This window comes from Salvia hispanica, chromosome 4 (genome assembly GCF_023119035.1).
Source record: "Salvia hispanica cultivar TCC Black 2014 chromosome 4, UniMelb_Shisp_WGS_1.0, whole genome shotgun sequence".
Lineage (NCBI taxonomy): Eukaryota > Viridiplantae > Streptophyta > Magnoliopsida > Lamiales > Lamiaceae > Salvia > Salvia hispanica.
In genome coordinates this window covers 27978984-27992817 of record NC_062968.1, presented here as the reverse complement: position 1 = coordinate 27992817, position 13834 = coordinate 27978984, and the positions used below count along the sequence as shown (strand labels likewise).

General features: G+C 36.9%; 3 protein-coding genes across 8 annotated transcripts; 2 read left to right on the top strand and 1 right to left on the bottom strand.

Annotated features, from left to right (window-relative positions):
* The first annotated feature begins 1906 nt into the window (after positions 1-1906).
* On the top strand, positions 1907-3509 carry LOC125218300 (nodulin-26-like). Its single transcript, XM_048119933.1, has 5 exons — positions 1907-2035; positions 2121-2336; positions 2649-2858; positions 2944-3005; positions 3190-3509. Exons 1-5 carry the CDS (start codon positions 1907-1909, stop codon positions 3401-3403), a joined length of 831 nt encoding a protein of 276 aa, XP_047975890.1. The 3' UTR covers positions 3404-3509.
* A 400-nt stretch (positions 3510-3909) lies between these two features.
* LOC125223299 (nudC domain-containing protein 2-like) lies at positions 3910-6581 on the top strand. 2 transcript variants are annotated; one of them, XM_048126381.1, is made up of 6 exons: positions 3910-4037; positions 4269-4370; positions 4445-4593; positions 4699-4747; positions 5636-5778; positions 6216-6581. In XM_048126381.1, the coding sequence occupies exons 2-6, from the start codon at positions 4322-4324 to the stop codon at positions 6300-6302; spliced, it is 477 nt and encodes a 158-aa protein (XP_047982338.1). In that variant the 5' UTR covers positions 3910-4037; positions 4269-4321; the 3' UTR covers positions 6303-6581. The 2 variants fall into 2 exon arrangements, with proteins under 2 accessions (XP_047982338.1, XP_047982339.1); XM_048126382.1 differs by having other exon boundaries at positions 3925-4037; positions 4276-4370.
* Positions 6582-6634: 53 nt separating this feature from the next.
* Positions 6635-12896, bottom strand: LOC125223439. 5 transcript variants are annotated; one of them, XM_048126586.1, is made up of 9 exons: positions 12528-12896; positions 11896-12036; positions 11546-11773; positions 10628-10835; positions 10191-10327; positions 9506-9570; positions 7413-7493; positions 7180-7246; positions 6955-7101 (listed from the first exon to the last, which is right to left on the bottom strand). In XM_048126586.1, the coding sequence occupies exons 1-9, from the start codon at positions 12833-12835 to the stop codon at positions 7086-7088; spliced, it is 1251 nt and encodes a 416-aa protein (XP_047982543.1). In that variant the 5' UTR covers positions 12836-12896; the 3' UTR covers positions 6955-7085. The 5 variants fall into 5 exon arrangements, with proteins under 5 accessions (XP_047982541.1, XP_047982545.1, XP_047982543.1 ...); XM_048126584.1 differs by lacking the exon at positions 9506-9570 and having other exon boundaries at positions 6635-7101; XM_048126588.1 differs by lacking the exons at positions 9506-9570; positions 12528-12896 and having other exon boundaries at positions 6635-7101; positions 11867-12007.
* Positions 12897-13834: the final 938 nt, after the last annotated feature.

The following is a 13834-nucleotide window of genomic DNA, read 5'->3' as shown; positions in this document are numbered from 1 at the left end:
ACGAGCGAGCTCGACATCATCACTGCCGCCTTGGCGACCTACCAATGCATGAAGTTCAAAGCGTTCAAGTACCTCGATTGTTGGCAAGAGGGACGCCTACATCCGAAGTATAGGGGCGGCATAGTAGCATCCTCCTCCAGCTCCTCCAGCAAACGGTCGAGGTCGGTAGCCCTATTCGACGGCGCCTCCGATGATGTGGCTACCCAACTTGCCGGAACTAACTTGGGTAGCCCCGACGTTGGCCCGAGCAGTTCCCGCCGGCCGCAAGGAAAGAAGAAGGCGACGACCACTTGCTGCCGCGCCTCGACTCCATCTGTCCCCGCTCACGCTCCCTTTGTGCCTCCTCCACCCCCGAACAACACGTTGTGGACCCTCTTGGGTCAACTCTATTTGAACGATACGTCTAAGATGACTCCGGATCAACTTGCAACACATGAGCAAATGATCCGGGGTCTCAAGAGGCAATTGGGGATAGAGGACTAGTCTTCCACGTGTGTAATTTTTAATTTGTAGGATTTTAATTATGTATTTTTTTATTTTCTAGGATTTTAATTATGTATTTTTATTTTTTAAGATTTTAATTATGTAATTTTTATTTTTTAGGATTTTAATTATGTAATTTTAAATTTTTAATGCAATTTAATATTGTGGAAATGTTTCTATTTAAATTGAATAATAGAATGGTGGTACCCTTGAACTTGTCCTTAGCTAAGAGCACGGATGTGGGTGTTGTGCTCTTAGCTAAGGACAAGGAGTAAAAGTGGGTCCGGGCCCACTTCCGTGCTCTTAGCTAAGATGATGTATTGCATTATTTCTGAAATTAGATTTTGAGATGATAATTTTACTCTAATTCAATTTATTGATGCGGATTATTGTTGCAATTGCACAAAAATGCCGATTATTTGATAGTGCTACTTTTATATGAATGATCATTGCTTACTAAAACCAACTAATATGACATTCGATGCCAATCACTGAATAAAATATTAGGTCGCTTAGTTGTTAATTATTCTTGGAATCTCATTCTTTTATGCTCGGCTCATTCGATGAAAGACAATTTGTTGAGTTAATTATTGTAATTCAAATATTGGAGAAATGGTAAACGTGACGCAAAATATTCCAATCTGTACTTTCTAAGTTGTGCCGGCGAAAATATTGCTAATTTGGGACTAAGATACTGACTAGATTTCTTGACAATATGTTAGAGTCTAGATAGAGTAAGAAACAAAATTTACCATGTGAGTATAATCTTGGATGCCATGCTATGATTCCCTAATAAAATGTTTTGTATGTAACTACATAAAAAACAAGACCGTTGCGTCTGCTAATAAATTTGTAATGATATTGTACTTATGAGGATATGTTTCCTAAAGTACAAATTTTAGTTGAAAATTTGGTGGTTCTCGTGAACTTAAAATTTAATTACTTAATATCATGAAATTATGTCTTATTGAAAATTTCTCACGGATTTGATTTTTCCTAAATTGAATTTGACGTGGCACATCGAAGAATGTAGTTGGACAATTAAGCCAATATAGGAAATGACGTCTGATGTTAATGACATCGTTCTGTGCGTTACTTATGTTTATAATTTCCTCCCAAATTTTGCCGGAATTGCAAATCGTTAAAAATTTATTACACTACATAAAAGTTCATGATTTATGAGAACACATTTTAAGTTTGTTAAAAATACCAAATTTCTACTAAAATTTATAATTTTAATACATTTTACCAATAACTACAAGAATATCAAATGAAAAAACACAATATAAAGCATCTCTCTCCACATGTCGATTCACCTTAAACTATCAAACACAATCCACTACTTATAAATACCCCCAAAACGAATAAGCAAATCGAACTCAACATCATCAATTTCTATACTTAGCCAAATCGTGCTCTAGCAATGGCCAACTCTCCTTCCATAATTTTCAGCATTAACTCCCCACACACTATGCCAGCAGATATCCAACCACCTAAGCATAATCAAACACCAAAACACCATCAACCTCTAACCCCATCTCACTTCCAAAAGGTACCTCTCTTAGCACCATGTTATGTACTACTATAACAAGAGTTTGTTGTTTGCAAAGGGACTGATTCTTGTTTGTGTTATGCAGATTATAGCCGAAGTTGTGGGCACGTACGTTTTCGTATTCGCGGGCTGTGGGGCCGCTCTAGTCTACAGAGACGACCCAACGGCATTGGCAGCCGCGTTCATCCCTGCACTTGCTTTGATGGCCATGATCTACGCCGTCGGCCATGTCTCTGGGGCCCATTTCAACCCTGCGGTCACTGTCGCGTTTGCAGTGGCTTGTAGATTGCCCTTCATCCAAGTAAGTGTCCTACTTCACTTTACCGATTTCTTTTTTGGCAAGATTATTTACGTGTAATTTACCATATACTACTCCATAACTTATGTTCAAGTGTAATAAAACACTCGAAAACGAATACAAGTCAACTATAGTGATACGAATAGAACAATATTTTAATTGGCACGTAAGGGAGAAATTGATATTGGAAACTTGATCCCCTAAACATAGGATTTTAAAGTGAGATTGAAATCTATAAGATGTCTTGTGACTTAGTATACTGATTTATGATTTAAATTTCATCAATATTTTTCTAATTCAAATTCGATTTTGCAGGTTCCAATCTATGTGTTGTCTCAGTTATTTGGCTCAACACTTGCATCTTTTACACTAAGACTACTATTTAAACACCAAATAAACTTTGTACCAATGCTAACACAATACTCTCCTACTTCAACCTCCGATCTCGAAGCCATTGTGTGGGAATTCATACTCACTTTCATACTAATTTTCACCATTTTCGGAGTTGCTTCAGATGACAGAGCAGTACATTTTCCACTCACTTTTTTTACTTTGTAATTTTTCAGTCATAGTTCATAAATCCTAAACCTTAAAATTCAATGAATGACAGAATAACGCACTATGTGGAGTTGCAATCGGGGGCGCGTTGCTGCTCAACGCTCTCATCGGAGGGTAAGCATGTTGATACCATAATATTCGGAGTTCTGGCGTTCCAAGAACACCCTGGAATTAGCTGCAAATTTGATTTTGTTATTGTTGATTACCATAATTAAATAATTTCTTGAAGTTGATTATGTAAATTGAAATTCTTTAGAAGTTGAGACTATAAACTAAATTAACCTAATTTTACACGTAGGTCGATAACGGGAGCTTCGATGAACCCGGCAAGAAGCCTAGGCCCTGCAGTAGCCATTGGAGTGTACAAGAATCAATGGGTGTATGCTATAGCTCCCCTCCTCGGTGGAGTGGCTGCGAGCGTCGTATATAGTTTGCTGCGCCCAACCCAATCACAAAAACTAAATACTAGTGTTAAGAGTGTCTACACTGATCTGTATCATCCTCAAGTTTAAATATTTGTAATAGTAGAGATTGAAGCAAACAAAATACGCAATGATAGTTTTAAAAATTAGGACTCACAATTTCAAAGATGACCGTAACACACAATAAATAAATTGATTAGTGTCAAGTTGTCATTGTATTCATGACACTATAATTTTATGTTAAATTATAATTTCATCTCAAGCTAACGTGTTCGTGTTCGTTTCAGAGGATTTTCTTTATTTATTTTTTTAAAAAAACAATTAGTATACTTATTTTTTAATGTGTTATTTCCAATATTGTTTTGAAACGGAAAGCAGAGCAAAATAGAATTAATACGAAATAACACCAATAATAATGTAATCATTTTCGTGTAAACAAAATTAAAATTTTAAAATAAATGATGGAAAATAATAATTTGAAATGTTTTATTGTGTTTTTGCTATAAACTAAACATTAGGGCCTCGTTGTATTAACAAAATAATTAAATGTGTCAAATGTATATGATCCATTGTTATGGGGTCTAAATGGAATTTATCCTAACTTCTGTAATCAAAGATTCAAAGCCCCAATCTCTCACACAATACCAAATTCCGCTTTACCGCCACCGCCACCGCCACCGCCGTCGTTTTAGCTTAATTTCAACGGTGTTCGTGAAATTTTCTGGTTCGTTCGTATAACTGTTGCGATTTATTTCAATTACTTAATCCGTCTCCAACTTTTCTGAGTTTCAGCTGCCTTTCAGAAATTGAGCAAATCCATATCTGAAAATAATACTAATAATATCGCATTAATGCCAAATTTGCTGTAAATTTTCAATACTGTGCTCGCATTTTACTGTTAATTGATTGTCTGGATTGCTGAGGTAGAAAATTTTGATTGATCAAATTTCCATAGCTAACAGCGTATAGACGAGAGAGAGAGAAGATCCGATCAAAAACACAAAAGAAATGGCCGAGAAATTAGCTCCTGAGAAAAGCCACAGCTACATTCACAATGGTATCATTTCTAGAAGAGTAGATTTTGTATCTAGATATGATGATGAATGGACTTATGGAATTGTTGGTGTTTAGGGCAAAAGGTGTTCGACTGGGATCAAACGCTGGAAGAGGTGAATATGTACATTGAGCTTCCAGCTAACGTTCCGAAGAAGTTATTTCACTGCAAAATTGATTCCAAGCATGTTGAAGTTGGGATCAAAGGGAATCCGCCCTACCTTAATGTATGGTTTTGTGCCTTTTTCTTGGAAAATTTGTCCCATTTCTTTCTGTGACTTGTTAGCTGTATTAAGTGATTTTGTCTTGTTTCTTTCATTGATGAATTGCAGCACGACCTTGCCTTCCCGGTGAAGACGGACTGTTCCTTTTGGACTCTTGGTATGTTCTTGTGCCCTGTTGTTTTTAACTTAAAGGAAAGCATCTGTTTTAGTTTTTTTCTAGGGCAAGTTTATAGGATAGCACTTAGGTAGATGAGGCCGTGAGTCTACATTGATGAGTCGTTTCTCTCTGGGAAATCATGGCGTAGAATATAGATGAGTATGATAGCTTTGTTGCTTCTTTATTAATTTTTCTTGATAGCTTTAGTGCTGTGGTACAAAGTTAACATAGACAAAGTATCTTCCAGATTTTAGGACCTGAGGATTGAATGCTTTTTTTTTGCACAAAAATACATCTTGAAACATTTGAAGAAGTCATATGTAGTTAGTTATGCAGTAACTTCAATTTTATTGAGATGCTTTTTGCTGTGCATCTTTTTAATTAGAAACCATGAGATTAAGATTCTAGAAATCAGTGATCTTTGGAAGAACAAGTGTAAGAACTCAAATCAATTTGTAATTAGTATTTAATTGCTCAAGTATAGTTGAATCTGGATAAGTTTGAATCTACGAATTTGAGAAATCTGACTCCACCAATTATGGAATGCAATGCTAACATTTTCATTTGGACAAAGTCTCTGCAATGCTTAGAAATGAAGCCTATGACAACAAGTACATGCCCAAACTTTGACATGCTCATAAAATTGTCTGATGTAACGAAGCTATAGTTCTTGATGTTGGGGGAATTTAATGTGTTCTGGGATGCCCTGCGATTTCCCATATTGCTATATGTGGCTATGTGCACAAAAGCATGGGCGAATGGGTTCAGTTGATTCTCATGCTAAATTAATGTAGTAAACTTTACATGTTTGGATATCATTATATGCTAATGATTGGCTTTGTTTCCTAGTGCACGACTTAACAGTATTTTCAAATTGGTATCTTGCAGAAGACAATATAATGCACATAACCTTGCATAAGAGGGACAAAGGTCAGACATGGTCTTCACCTATAATGGGCCAAGCCCAGTTGGATCCATATGCTGCTGATCTCGAACAGAGGCGTCTCATGCTTCAACGATTTCAAGAAGAGGTACACCATCTTAATTCTTCACCGAAAACAACCCAGGTTTTAGCTTTTGATTGTTTGATAGATGAAAGGTGTATGTTTTGGTAATATTTCAGTTAAAGGTCATAACTTTCATATATTTCTAGCATGAAATATAGTACTCCTTACTATACTACATATTACTAATTGCACCCGTATGTTCCATATCCCCTAATACAATTGAGTATTAGTATCTAATTTCCTGTATAATCATGTCTAGCTACTTTTCTTAAGTTCCTGATCTATAATAGAAACTTTTACATAGTGAACCTCGTTGCATAAAATCTTATTGTGCTGGATTCTGAAGATTTGGTTCCCCATCAACACATATAAGCATATTGTAACATCTAGAATCTTACATTTGCTTCTCCACTGTAATCTTGAATCTCACATTTGCTTTTCCACTGTAATCTTTTCTGCAGAACCCGGGCTTTGACTTCTCGCAAGCTCAGTTCAGTGGGAATTGCCCTGACCCAAAAACATTCATGGGCGGGATCCGTTCTGGTTGATGCTCATCGGTCTCAAATTCTGTATGTATAGCATAATCCTTATCCGGACACAATCTCAATCCCTGTCACACCCATTGTTCTCGACTTCTTCTCAGATCTGTGTTCGAAGTTATATATTTACTGTGCTGTAGCAATTCTTACGATCTAAGATCTGTGCAAGCACTTGTTAAGTTCCCAATTAAAATTTCCTCATTTGTTTCAGAAATTCTGCGCTTGCTATATTAAAGCACTTTATGATGTTAGGAACACATCAGTAAAAGCATTTTTCCTCTTTCCATATGTCAAGATTTTTTTATGATCAACCTAACATAATTAATAAAAAAGAGAGGAAATAATTCTATCAACCCACTGAAAATTGTTCAGCGGGATATAAAAATTAAATTGAACTTCAAAAAGCATCAATTGTATGCGACAAGCTTTTGCTCCCACCAGATTGGGGAAATATTTTTTACAACAAAATTTCCAGAAATGGAGGCTTACAGTTTGCAACAACAATTCATCACTTCTTCTTGCGTGGAGTTGTATCATATGGCGGAAGAGGGACGCCAAACACCCAGTCAAGCACGTTGAGGTACTTTGACCGGAAGACGTCTCTCTCCATGGCGTAACAGTGCATGATAATTGCTGTTGATATACTAAAGATCAAGACGTCGGCTCTTTTGAATCTTTTTGAGTGAGGCAAGTACCCTGCATCAGCCATGCACGTGAAGAAGCTCTCGATTGCTCGTGCGAGGCAGTACAGGGATATCTCGATCCTTCTGCTCTTTTTCTCAATTGCTAGAGCTAGACCAGTTGGAAACTGTTACAAATAAAATGCTCACTGTAAGAAAAGCTCACTCTCACTTTGAAAACTGTACTTGCTCGAATGAAAATTTACCGTTCCCATTGCCACCATGGGAATGTTACATCTCTTGAAGATCCTAAACAGGAAGCATGTCCATATCCTGAGTGGAGATATCGTAACACGACAATCAACAATTATAGCACAAAACTAATTAAACAAAATTAAAACAAAGAGGGGATTATCCAATGGAAAGTTCTATATAATTTGAAATTGGAATTTGTCTGAAAAGAGTGGACATCAAATTACAACATGAATTCATTCCTTACCAAGCAGATGAACAGTACATTGAGAGAAACAAGCTTGACCTGGCTGTACCAAGAATACCTTTCCATAAAATATTGTGAGGCCTGGAAATTTTTTAATCATAAGATATATCAGCAATAGTTTTAAAAGTATCCATGCTTTTACACACACAGAGAAGATCGACAAATTAAAGAAGTTACTAAAAACTACACAGAAGATCGACATAGTGCACTAGGTAATAAGGGAGGTATAGCTTCGTTATACATCATGCAGAAATATTGAGTGGAGGAAATTACATATTCTAATTGAAAATATAAATACTATACAATGTAGGCTGTAGCCAACGTATTACAAAGTTCGTAGTAATATAGTTAGGAATCCAGTTAGTTCAGCTAATATGAAAATTTGTCTCTATGTATAGTCTAATGATAGCATGTTAACTCCATTTCCAGGAAAGGGATTTGAAGTTGAGCTGTTCTGGGCAACATGATTTTCAAAGGCTAGAATAAGATGGCACATTATATGATATGTCCGTTGGGAAATCAGAGCATGTAATGTGTATACTGGCAAGGTTTACCAAAACATTTTCTATGTTAATTTTATTATTTTTTATTAAACTCATGCAAGCAGTTTAGTCATCTGATTAATAAAGCATACATGTTTCTATTCTTGTGGACTACTTGAACAAACAGCCACTCAGATAGAAGATATTAGGATTGTCGGCGTCGGCAAACATTAGTTTGATATTGTCCGCTTTGGGTCAAGCCCGCACGGATTTGTTTTTGGGTCACTCCCAAAAGGCCTCAAACTAATTGGGGTTGGACATGAATTATATACACCTTCCAATTTCCCTCAGATGTCCGATGTGGGATAGGTTTATACTAACAAACCTCCCCCTCAAACCGAGACCACATCGAAACACATAATGGGTTCCGACTCAGACGGATCGTCGGCCCCACTCAAACATGGGTCTCGCAAATCGGACCAGACCCGACGCCAACTTGGCTCTGATACCACTTGTCAGGATTGTCGGCGTCGGCAAACATTAGTTTGATATTGTCTGCTTTAGGTCAAGCCCGCATGGATTTGTTTTTGGGTCACTCCCAAAAGGCATCAAACTAATTGGGTTGGACAGAAATTATATACACCTTCCAACTTCCCTCAAACTCCCGATTTGGGATGAAGTTTGTACATAACAAACCTCCCCTCAAACCAGATCACATCGGGACAGACGCAGTCGACACAAACATGGATCGCGGCCCGACCCATAGCCACCTAACCTGGCTCTAGATACCAGTTTGTTATGACAAATAGGACAATTGTGAATCGAGAAACAAAAGAACGTAAATAGACACAAAATTTACGTGGTTCATCAACGTTGTGTTGGCTACGCCCACGGGCAAGAACGGAGAACAAATTGACTGCGATTTTCAGATACAGATCATGTGCTCTACTCCCATATATATAGGCACACATTAGACAGACTGGGCCTAGAAAACATAATCCTATCCCAATTAGGAAACCTAATCCTATACAAATTCAAGGCATACTAACAAATCTCCACCTTGACTTGAAATCTCCCTTGCAGACGCATCATCATAATATCAGACAAACAAACTTCTCCATTCTTGCCTCAGATTTGCCCTCCACGGCAACTAACAGCTCATGACATTAAACAAGTCCAAACAATGTTGGAACTTGCTCTGCGGGACTGACTTGATGAACATATCAGCAGTACCTACTTTCTTCACCTCAATTCTCTTCTCATCTCTTAGAAAATGATATCTCACATCAATATGCTTAGTCCTCTCATGATGGACTTGATCCTTGGCTAAACAAATAGCGCTCTGACTGTCACATAACACAACAACTAGCCTCTGCAACCATATTCCCTTTTTAGCAGCTTCTGTCAACGCCATATACTCTGCTTCAGTAGTAGACAAAGTAACTGCAGCCTGCAAAGTTGTTTTCCAACTAACAACAGAACCACTAAGAGTGAAAACATAACCGGTCATAGATCTTCTACTATCGACATCTCCAGCGTAGTCAGAATCAGAATAACCAGTCACTAAACAGTGAGTATCACCTTCATAAATGAGACCAACATCAGACGTACCTCTCAAGTAACGAAAGATTCTCTTCACAGCCTGCCAGTGCTCCTTTCCAGGATTTCCCATGAACCTGCTAACAACGCTGACAGCATGCGCTATATCTGGCCTAGTACAGACCATGGCGTACATCAAACTCCCTACTGCATTAGAGTACGGGACTCGAGACATGTACTCCTCCTCAACTTCGGATTTCGGTGCAAGATCGGATGACAAATGAATGTTTGTGGCACTTGGAGTATCAGATGACAAAATCTTCTCAATGTAGCTCTTCTGTGACAGATAAAGCTTCTTCTTTTCTCTATCTCTAGAAAACTCCATGCCCAGAATTTTCTTCGCAACACCCAAATCCTTCATATCAAACTCAGCACTAAGCTGAGCTTTCAACTTCTGTACTTCAGACTAATTGGGGTTGGACAGGAATTATATACACCTTCCAATTTCCCTCAGATGTCCGATGTGGGATAGGTTTGTACTAACAGAAGATATTGCTACACATGACTGATTCCAAATTAGCCATAAAATAAATTACATGTTTTTTAAGATCGAAGAGCATGCATGTTTTTCATTATTGGGGACTACTTGAGCAAACAAGCACTCAGACAGAAGAAATTCCTAAACATGACTGAATCTAAATTAGCCATCAAATGAATTATATATCAAAGAGAAGTTAATAAAACGAAGAAGAATAACCTTTTCAGGAGACCTTGACGATGCACAATTAGGGCGGGTATCAGATAGACTGGGAGATAAACTGGTACTGCTCTTTTATAAGCTTGAAGAAGAAAGGAAAAGAAATGTGATCCACATGCTTGGTTCCCATGGACAATCTGAAGAAAAAAAATATCTTACAAATAAATCGATGCAATGAACAAGTATTAGCATGGAAGTATCAAGTATAGCCATGTTTTGATGAAAACATGCAAAACTCATTTTTCATGGGGACACTCTCAGCAAATCTTGCAGAATGCCTGTGATTATGGACACTTTTCTTTCAAGAGTAAACTAGGTTGGTAAGATTTATAGAAATGAATGGATGTGTGTGTGTGCGGAAAGCGTGCATTTGAAGGACCCAATATTCAAAAGGGTCCTAGAAAAGGTGTATACTAAATTAAGGTAGTTCGACCTACCGAGCAAGGTATTTTCATTTGTGGATCTAGTTTGATATCAACACCATTGGACTTGTAGTATTTCTCTATTGCATCCAAATTTGTAAATGGTAGACCACATGCAATATCTCTAACACCGTTCAGGATTTCAGGTGCCTTTGCCCCATGCTTATTCAGAAACGATTTATAAGATTGGGGCAAACTATCTTGCTTCAGAATGTAAGCTGACCTGAAAAAGAATACCCCATATATTAGTATATCAATAGGAAAATGAACTAACTTGTATAATTAAGGACATCAGATCATATCCTGGGATAAAGTCTTCTAATATACAAAGTGGAATTTTCAGCTTTAAAAACCTCTAGGTTTTTCAGAGAACCAACATCGTCATGGCAGATCAACTGGAGCACCATGAAAAGAAAAACTCGAAAGGTCTTTCAGATTGTCATGCAAAACAGGTCTAGAAGCAAAGCATAATTTAACCACAGTCACAAATATTGTAAATGTCTTAAAACTCAATTATTTGATTAAATAAATTTTTTCAGACATGCTTCTACTTCAATTTTAAACTTCTCAGCTCTTATTTTTAGGTCGAACTTACATATTACAATGGCGAAGGCCTTACAGAAAAATTGAATCCAATGAATTCTGCATTGGAATAGTTAAGATGTGCTCATTATACCCTCTTCACCTTTGACACTAACTAGCAATCTCAATCATTCTAATAAACCAACTTTGCATGTCAATGTTCCCAGATTAACACTCCAAAATAAGCAGCATATACCGTTCACAGACACCAAAGTGTTAGCAGCTAATTGATCTTGACCCAGTTTTCCAGAATGATTTAAAAAATGATTGAGGTGGGACATATAAAAATGCAAATAGAGTACTAACAACTTGACCAGGAACAGAACTTTTGGGTAGGAAATAGAGCCTTACAGAATCTGGGAAGAAGAGAGGCACATAAGGAAAATATCTCCATGTGCCCATGTAAGAGGCTTACATATACGACCAAATCTCTTGCTTTTTATCCCACACCGTGAAGCCAAAACTGTGGCACGCATTAGAATGTAAATTGCCAAGCTTGTATGTTGAGTGTTCAACCCAGTAAGCAGCATCGATGGCCCAGCTATTGCACCTGCCAGCAAAGCCCTCCACTTTGCCGTCCTAAATAAATAGGAAATTCCAACAACCAAAGATGCTGAATTAGCACACATATTAAGCATGGCATATGAAGGATAATAAACTAGAACTATTTACATAATGTAATGAAGCTTATGAAACCATGCCTTCTGTGACCACCCAAAGCAGCAACAATTTCATCCACAGATACAAATGTTCCCGCAAATGTACCAAGAAACAGTCCGTATCTTAATGTCTCCTTCAAAGCAATGATTAAATCTGCACTAGCTGTAGTCATTTCTACTTTCCTGAAAAGAAAATTCATATTCACAGAGTGTTGGTTAATGAGTAAGTAAGTTCCTCAGTTACTTCATGTATGAAACATTACATATGCTAACTAACAAACAAGCAATCATATAGTATCATGTTTGTTAGATTTTAACTTCAGACTTTAATCTCTTTTTTTTAAACTTTCAAGGAAATCTAGAATTTCTTCAAATATCAGCCTTAACAGTGCCATGCATAAATTTAAGCCACCTTTATACAATTGATTTCACACGAACATTATAACTTAGTAGGCTCCTAAAGATAGATGTATTGCAATAATTAATTCAGGTTCCAGAACTTCCACAATAACCTAATTTGGGGAAAATAGACGTTAATGCAACAAGGCAAATAAAACTCAAACTCCACTAGTGTAAGCAGAATCTGACCTAAATGAGAGGATACTAATTCAGATCTATCCGAAAATCGCGAAGCTAATTCAATCAATTAACAGAGCAAAGCTCGAAAATACTACCTAGATGAGGGGAGCATTTGGCGGCGGCGGAGGCGAGTGAGCAGAGCGAAAATTGCGAGTCCGCCTTTGAGTCCGGCGCCGATGGCGAATCCTTTAACGGAAGCCGTGTAGACTCTCCACAGCTTATCGTAGTCCTGAACCGGATAGGAGTCGAAGCTCAGCAGAGAGCACGACGACGAAGATGATGGCAGGCTCGAGCTCGACGATCTCCGCCTACAGCACTCGGCGCAATCGCTGGAGCCGCACGTGCAATCCGCCGCCGCATCGGCGGAGCTGTATTCCCCTCCTCCGTCGCCGGATTCCACCATCTCCGTCGCACTCGAGTGTTAGAGAGAGAGAGAGAGATTGGGAATATCGAGCTAATAGTGAGGGGTTCACACGTAGATTAGGCAGTTGAACGTTGTTTAAAATTATAAATATAAAATGCTTTAGGAGTTAATTTAGTTTTAACATTAGATAAACTTAGCTTATTGGTAAAATTAATTTTAGAATATCAAAACTGAAAAAAATATTAAATTAATAAAGATAAATTTCATTGAGATGCTTATTTGTTGGAACTGTTTTCAAATTCACTTCTTTATCAAAGAATAAAATGATTCGTTTTGTGATGTTACCAATTCTTTCTAGCAATAGAAATTTTAGTTATGGACCATTTTTTGGGGGTATGGTAGGTTGTGCAGCTAGCGTGTGGTACTAAAACTCTCTAGACATCACTAATTTTTACAATAATAATTATTGAACCAAGTTAATAATAGAAACATTAAACTAGTTACATAACACAACATTTAAATAGTACTACTATTAATAGTTTCATCATAAAATAATACGCAGCATTTACTATATAACTTAATCATTTATTTTAGGTACAAAAATATTAGAAAATTATTTTTAGTGAGTTAAGTGAAGAAGTAGTAGTAATAATTATTTGGAGTAGTAAAAAGTTTAAAAGATTGAGAGAATAAAATAAGAGAAATTTAATACATTATTTTAAAAAAAAGTGAGTCAACTATAATGAAACAATAAGATATTTCTGTTCAGACAACGATTAATAATATTTTACTTTATACTTAAATTTTACATTATATTTTATTTATCAAAAAGTAACATTTTTCGGCATATAAAATTCATAATTGTATTTTTTTTCACTCTAAATCATTATTTGAGTGTGAATTCATATTTTATTGTATTTTTTGATGTTAAATGGATCGGGAACCATAAGAGAAACGTTTTGGGCCTGAATAGAGCCCAAAAATATTGCAGCAGTAATCGAAGGAAGCAGAGAAAGAGAATGGCACGAAAAACACACA